General features: G+C 39.7%; 1 protein-coding gene across 1 annotated transcript in view; it reads right to left on the bottom strand.

The window, feature by feature from the left end:
• Nucleotides 1-714: 714 nt before the first annotated feature.
• The window catches only part of LOC129209475 (leucine-rich repeat-containing protein 7-like), an 82,935-nt gene continuing 75,607 nt past the window's right edge, over nucleotides 715-8,042 (bottom strand). The window contains exons 3-5 of the mRNA XM_054833941.1: nucleotides 2,878-2,995; nucleotides 1,873-1,951; nucleotides 715-808 (exon numbers count right to left, since the gene is read on the bottom strand). Coding sequence (XP_054689916.1) covers nucleotides 715-808; nucleotides 1,873-1,951; nucleotides 2,878-2,995 — 291 coding nt within the window. The remainder of the gene's footprint in view (nucleotides 809-1,872; nucleotides 1,952-2,877; nucleotides 2,996-8,042) is intronic.

Here is an 8,042-nt window from a genome sequence, read left to right as displayed (position 1 = left end):
AAGCCTTTGCCTGCTGAGCCGCCTGCCCAGCAGGACAACGCGAGGGCAGACAGGGTGACCATTCCCTCCCCGCCGTACCAGAGCTGGAGTAAACCTGACGTTTGTGCCAGACCTGCGCAGTGGGAGGATGCTCCGGCCTCTACGGCCCCCTTAAACGGCCGTGGCAAATTGTTATCTCTGGTTTCCCACCCTCTCTGCTTTGTCCTTATCGAACACTTTTTGGCTCAGTTTCCGCTGCATTTATTTCTACTCTCATTCTCCATCCTTTCTCTTCTGCTGCTTTTGAATCTCCTCTCTTGCTCTCACGTTTTTCCCTTTGGTTACCCCACCAGGCTCAGTCATTTCTCTCTTCCTTTCTGGCTCACAACACTTTTTCCTTCTGTTCATTTTTCATAGGCACAGGCCATATTGTTATTTTCTGCCCTTGTCACAATTTAATAACACATTTGATCAAGGACAGGCCTCTTCTTCAATTTCTATCTCTTCTCACCTTTTCCCCAAACCACCAAACTGCATCAGTTCATCATAAAATTCTTGCTGACATCACACTCTCTCTAACAACAATCATTCATCAAAACAGGGCTGGGAAGCCAAAATCTCTTTGGTTTTTTTGTTTTGCTTTGCTTTGTTTTCAAAAAGAATAGAGCTTTAAAATGGTCCCTTAAAGCCTAAACTGGTTCATACGAAAGAGCGATGTGCTTTGATGACTAATTCTTACCTTCCAAAGTTAGCTGGAAGAAACTCCAAAAAGGCATCATTTAGATAGAGCTGGGTCAAATTTAGAAGTTGTGTGAAGCCATCTGGCAGCCTAAAAAAACAGTGAAAAGCTTAATGCTCACACCAAAGTTGCTATGGAAATAATAACAATGTATATTTAGAAAGAGAAAGATGACTTTCTTTCTCACCTTCTTTTTCTACCCAAATTCTCAAGAAGAACTAACTTGCTACAAACAACATTTTTGCCCGTTCTCATCCTTTCCGCATTGCTCTAACCACGTGAAATTCCAATGCCTGGCACATTCAGATTACACCAGCCTTTTGCCCTTCCCAGCTGAGGGGTCTAAGCCAAAGGCGGGCTTGCTTTCTTCCGTTCTTCCCTTCTTCTTTCTCCTTCTCTTTCTCTTTCTCTTTCTCTTTCTTTCTTTCTTTCTCTCTTTCTCTTTTTCTTTCTTTCTTTCTCTCTCTTTCTCTCTTTTGTCCTTTCGTCTTTTCTTTCTTTCTTTCTTTCTTTCTTTCTTTCTTTCTTTCTTTCTTTCTTTCTTTCTTTCTTTTTCTTTCTTTTCTTTCTTTCTTTCTTTCTTCTTTTTCTTTTCTTTCTTCTCTTTCTCTTTGCTTCTCTCCTTCCTTCTCTCCCTCTCCTTTTTTCTCTCTCCCTCCCTCCCTCCCTCTCTCTCTCCTTTCCTTTTTTTTTTTTTTAAACTGAAATAGTAAAATTTCATCCTTTCATCTCCTTCACTCCATTTTATAAATCATGGGATTACAAACCACATTTTTTTGTCACTATTGTTGTAAGTTTTTTGGCAGGAATGAGGGTTGCCAAAGTCCCAACCAGGAGATTGCGGTGCGTGAGGATGCAGCAGGGCTTACTTCCCACGCACATAAAGCACCAGCCCCCCGTGTTTAAAAGGCTGCGTCACAGGGACAGGGACAGGGACCGCTCTGCCAACGCTCCTTTACTAGCTGGAAAGACACCACGGGTCTTACACAGTACACTGATCTTTTCATAGGTGCATCAACCCTGGATTTCAAACAATTAAAAAGAAATTTAGGTTGATCCTGCAAATGAACTTGATGCAATGCCGTTAAATTTTAGTTCACTTTGTGTAAATTTTCTGCACTTGCAGTATACAAACACAAGCCACTGATACTCACTTAGAGACTGGATTGACACTGGCTTCAATAATTGTTAAACACTTACAACATTTAATATTCTCTGGAAAATCTTGAATTCCTAAAAAAATATTGAAAGAGTTATTATACACACATTAAAAAACTGTTTAACTTGTTTTGTTCATAAATGAGTTCATTTGGCATTTTCAGATCAGACTTAAGCTATAACAGGCAGAATACATACATTTTACTATTAGAGTCTAAAAGATGATACTTAAGCACTACATAAATACACTGGAACAGACGATATGCCTTGTATTAAAACTAGTATGCTAACGCTTGATTTCTATAATCTTCTAGAGTTAAACAGTGACATCATTTGCACTGATATTTGCGACTTTCATTTCTTTCCGCACTGCTTATAGTTTTCCTCTTTGCCTCCCTCTCCTCTCAGGAGACCGCACCATCATCCTGAGAGTCTCTAAGCCTATACCGATAAGAAACGTTTTTAAAATTTTCAAGAGTGCCTGAGCCTGATTTTCCGAACAAAGACACTTCAGTTCAGACATGCAAAGGGTTTTTAGGCACATCACTATGCAAATGCGTAATTTGGAAATGCACAGCAGCAAAGGAATTGCTGGCCACATAAATCCTGGCAGCTGTTTCCGTGCAGCCTTCGATGCTTAAACACTTTACACGAGAGCCCAGTAAGTACTAAGCCACTTCGGGTGTGGAATGGTTCTTAAGTGCACTGAGAAACGGTCTCCCACTCCTACTTCTAATGTTTATTGGTCACAAGTCATCACAGGATGCTATGCTAACGCAACCTCTTTTTTTTTTATTTTTTTATTTTTTTTGCAGAAAAGTAAATGGGGTAGATATCTACCCAGCCTGCTCAAAAGTGCCAGACAGGAAAACAGCACATCATCTAGAGAAAAAAGAGCGAGTTTTCTAGAACGCAAGTTTGTTAATCATTAGGAATTAAAACGTCATCATTGTTCATATTCATTACAATTCTTTAAAGTACTTATACTTTTGATCTCTTACCATTTTTACTGATATCAAGTTCTTTGAGATTAACTAAGCTAGCAATAGTGGTTGGCAGACTGGAAAGGTCATTGTCTGGTATACTCAGTTTGCGTAAAGCTTGACAGTTGAACAGTTGCTGTAACATAAAAAGATACTTTACAGTGTGTCAGGAAAAAGATCAGTTTGGGATCATTATTTATACACAGAAGCAACAAACACCACAAAACTACATTTGCTACATAAGAATTCAGTAATCAAAAAATATTTTGAAAAGCCATTATTTGCGAAGACATTCATACAGGCTGCTCAGTACCATAAACAGCTTATAGACAGTCAACAGGAATAATCAGAACAGTTCACTGGTAGCAGGAATGTTCAAAAAAGAACTTTCTGTCAAAAACTGCATACTCGTTGCAATCAACATTTTGCAGGTACATGATATTTCACACGTGTCGTATCACTTGACATTTTTTGTGGCTCGTGGTGAATTAAAATATTTGATTTTTAGAACTTAATTTCATGATAGATTTTACAATATTCTGACTGCATGCAGAAGAAATTTGCTATCTTCAAGAAACAAAATGCTTTGACATTTTCAAAATGATACGTTCCTTAAGTGCCCCCCCCAAATTCATTCTCATTTTTAATTCAAATTCAAATTTCATAAAATGTCAGAATTTCCACTGCAAAACCACTCCTCCTTTCAACCTGAAGTAATCGATAAATCATGCTGAAAGCACCTATTTCACTCGACTGCTTTCCTCCAGAAACATCACTATCTCATACACCTCACACGTGTAAAAATGAGTAACCCAGCCACGCTAAGAGACAGCCGCCGTGGGAAGCAATTGACATTGAGGTGCATTAGAGGAGCCGCAGATGGACATCGAGCAGGCGCGTGTTTTGGACAGAGCAGCTCATGGCTCCTTCCAGCCCAACGTACTAGCCGGTGTAAGAGAAGCACGCAGTAGAACTGCTTGCTTTACTCATTGCCACGCTCCTCTTCTCAAAAGTGACCAAATACGAATCGCCAAACGGCACCACAAAATTCAGTGGGTTCCAGAGAAGAACGACTTCTCTTCGGGGGCATCTCAGAAGTGTTCTTCAAATATTAGGGCTATGCTTACAACAGATTTAGCATTTCTTTCGGCCTTCCGTATCGGAATGAAGGCTATATACTCATCTACAGGCTGTTTGAGAAGGCATAATAATTTGATTGCCTAGATGAAAACTCAGCCAACTGTCTGGAGAGGGGAAAACTAATGCACAAATGGCGTGCAAACACCAACTTGGTACTTCACTTGAACTAAATTTTAGATCATTGCGAAACTGCATTTTTCTGCCGTAACTTTCTATTATAATCCTTTAGAAAAATCCTGCTTTTTCTTCAAGACAATCTGTTCGCAGAAAACTGAGAGGGAACCACATGAATAAAAACGCTCCAAATGAGGAGCACCACACCACAATCGCTTCCAATTGGCACCAGGTACGAAAGGGCCTTTTTACTGAAAGACGCTCTTCAAAACGCCTTCGTATTGCCAGGTTTGCTTTGCAGATCTGCTCTTACACGAAACATACTCGTTAATCCTCGAGGTTGTACCAGAGCCTCCTCCCCACCGCTCACCAGCTAAGGCCATGGGGGGAGCAGGGGAGCACAACGCGATGCTACGGCCCCGCAGGAGGACCAAGGAGAACCATCTCTTGGGATATCAGGAAAAGGTTCTTCACCGAGAGGGTGGTCGGGCACTGGAACAGGCTCCCCAGGGAAGTGGTCACAGCACCAAGGTCGACTGAGTTCCAGAAGCATCTGGATAACGCTCTCAGTCATACGCTCTGATTCGGCCGGTCCTGTGTGGGGCCAGGAGTTGGACTCGATGATCCTTATGGGTCCCTTCCAACTCAGGACATTCTATGATTCTATGATTCTATCTCCGGAGCCTGCGTGTCCCAGTTGAATTTATAGGAACAGGAAGAACAATTCCTGTACACCCTGGGAGCCAAGCTGGCTCACGCATTTCTGCTTGCAGAGGACGTTAATAAAGGGAAATATCTCTCCAGGGAACGAGGAATTCCTTTGCAAAGCGTCTGGGAGCACCCGCTCTTTCTCTGTTTTAAGGAAGCACATCATTTCGGGCACGGCTGGAGAGGAAGGAAATTAATGGGCTCTTGCTTTGCGCTTGACGTTTCCAGCCACGTTTCTGGGGGAGGACAGCTGTAGACCATAGTAATGTTCAGCACAGGGAGCCTGCAGAATTTTGGTACGCATACAAACGATGCCAGGCTATTACACCTGGAAAAGGAAATTCCCAGTGCATGTTCCCAGCCATTCCCCTGGAGAATTCCTCTTTTAAAAGCCAAGGAAGGCTTGGAACTTCAAGTTTTGACAACGCCTGAACAGATACAAGGCTTTTGAACTGCCGAATGAAGAAATGTAATAAAAAATATTCCCTGGAGTAATTTTATGATGTACTGTTGTATCAGAAATAATACAAGAGAGTGAACCCAGGTATGTAGGCCCAAAATTGCCAAATTGCCCACTTTTTTTTTTACCCACTGGATTTTCAAAAGGTGTCTTTCTCAATTTCTTTATGGCCTTGCCGTCACGGACTCGATGCAATCATCATAGTCTATGTCCCTATACTACTTTTATTCCTTTCAGACTGGAAACCACGCGGTGCTAATCGTGCTGCGACTGGAGTTACAGCAATGGGCTCTTTATTATTCTGCGTATCTCAAGTTCTTGACTGCAGAACAAGAGAGGTTGTTGGCTTCTGGGGCCATTGGAGAGCAATACGGAATTTCTGCTCTTCGCTTTCTGTAGGCACAACCGTGACAGAGGTTGGCTAACATTTTGGGGGAACCTGATGTCGGGATTACAAGGAAATAACACTTTCTAGCCTTCTAGCTTTGCAGAACAGAAACACGATTTATTGTTGGCAGATTTAGGAGAAGTATTCGGTGCCTTTAATGGAAACTGTAACTTGTATAGCAAATGCAATGCAAAAGAAAAAAATCAGTTAATTTATAATACCTAGCCATCTAGGTGAGCTATACATTAGAGATTACCTCAGCACCTTTTATATATTGGTTGCCTCGTTTGTTCTCAGTGAGACAATTAAGCATTAAGATGTAGCCTCTAGCTTCAGTAGATATTTAGCATTCCTGGTATCTATTGTACCCACACGTGGCATGGCGAAACACGGTGGTGGAAACTCCTAGAATTTGTGGTTAGAGGCAGGCGAATTTTTCCTAGAGCATCAGCAAGTAAACTAATTTTGTCTAACACAAATTAGTCCAGATTTTACTTTATATTTATAAGGGAAAGCTGCTGGGGAGAATTTTCATCTCATTCATGTTTTTCTGGATACTGATTGCCAGCGACTCCACCTTCATCAAAATCGATAGTCTTTTTTATTAGTCATTGATTCATTTGACTCAGACAAATAGGGACATACTTGCAGCAGCAGCTCAGGATAATGAAGTCAAAGGCAAATAAAATAAGACTTGGCTAGATTTAGGGGAAAATAGAGAATGAGAATTATACAACACTCCTATAAATCCTTAAAAGAAAAGAAAAATATTAGAAATTAGGAACTAGAAATCCATTTCCAATGAAGACAGCAGAATATAAGCATAATTATGATGCATAAAATGTAAGGTAAAAATAAAAAAAAAAAGCAAGCAGAATGAGTTTAATACATCGTCTTAATGCAAAATAATGTATTGGTTTCTAGAGCAGTGAAAGTAACTAAGGTAGATAAAGACTTTTTTCCTGTGCTTTTTTCATTAAATTTTTAAACATGATAATAAGTTCTGATGAGAGAAAATTTCAAAAGAATATTGTAACTTCAGAGGCAGATAACATTTGGTAAATAAGAGAAAATTGACAAAACAAATTTCCTCTAGAAGAAGTTATTTGAATTCACATTTACAGAGAGAGGAAAGTTCTCCCTATGGTAGATGATAATGTGTAATACAAAGGTTAATGTTAAGCAATATGATGCAATTTTAAGAAAAAAAAGACATTTTCTCTCCTAGAATATTAATTCAATAGTGAAAAAAAGTTCAGAGACATGCAGCAAATAATATTTGAAGCAGAAAATTAGATAAAGAAATTATTTGGACTATTTAATTTATGGTAATGATTAATACAGGCTTAAGACAAAAAATTATGAATGGTATAAAGAAAGCAAATTAACACTCCCATTAATCTTCTCTCGTACAAGGCCAAGTCTACGTTAAACAATGCATTTACCCAAACTTATTTCTTCAATACATACTATTTGCTTCAAAGACAAATGAGAAGAGAGGTGCAAAACCAGAGTCCTATACATTTAAATCTCTCCAAGGTACGTATTTATCTGCTGTTTCGTTTCACAAATAGCAAGTACGAAACAGATGATACCACAACGCAATGCCAAGGGTTCATTAGCATGCACCCCTCCGTCGTGACTGACGCTAACCACTATCACCTTCTGCCCAATTTCGTACTTTGGGAGCCCTGACCTCTGGCCCTCAGTTTTTCCATACAGAATTACGGCATATTGTTCTTGGTCTATGCCCTGATAGATTTGTTTTCTATTACACACTGCAATTTAGTCCGAATACCATCGTGATGCAGCCGTTCAAACCCAAAGCAAGCACACCAAAAATCCCTAGCTTAATCAGACATTTCATATGTTCTTCAGTACGATTCTTCAGTAGCGTAATTAAAACATACAAGGTTAACCATGCATTATTATTAAAAGAGGAATAGTCCTGAAGGTATTCATTAGCAGTACAATGGCCTCCACCACAATCCACTCCATATTTACGGGGACAGAAAAATGCCTGATTCTCTGCTGTCCTTTCTGGCAGTAGGAGAGGTAAGGCAGTTCTCCACGTCATTTCCCTGTGACACTTAAAAGATTGGAGCTACCCTGTCTTACCATCTGTAAAGAATTTTTTCATGGAGTGTGCAATCTTACGCACTGAACCATCATATCCGAATAAAGGAACTCCGTGTCATGGAAAAAGTACATTTACTACATTTGCAAATAGAATTTATATGAAGTCTCTATGCAATGTAAGTGAGAAATATGTTGAGAAATGATGAAGAATGGATTACAGTGGAACAATGTTTAATTAAAGACTTGTAAGCATCTTTCATTATTGTTGAGAAAAATTCAATTAAGGAATGGATT

This window comes from Grus americana, chromosome 8 (genome assembly GCF_028858705.1).
Source record: "Grus americana isolate bGruAme1 chromosome 8, bGruAme1.mat, whole genome shotgun sequence".
Lineage (NCBI taxonomy): Eukaryota > Metazoa > Chordata > Aves > Gruiformes > Gruidae > Grus > Grus americana.
This window is presented reverse-complemented; position numbering and strand designations above follow the sequence as displayed.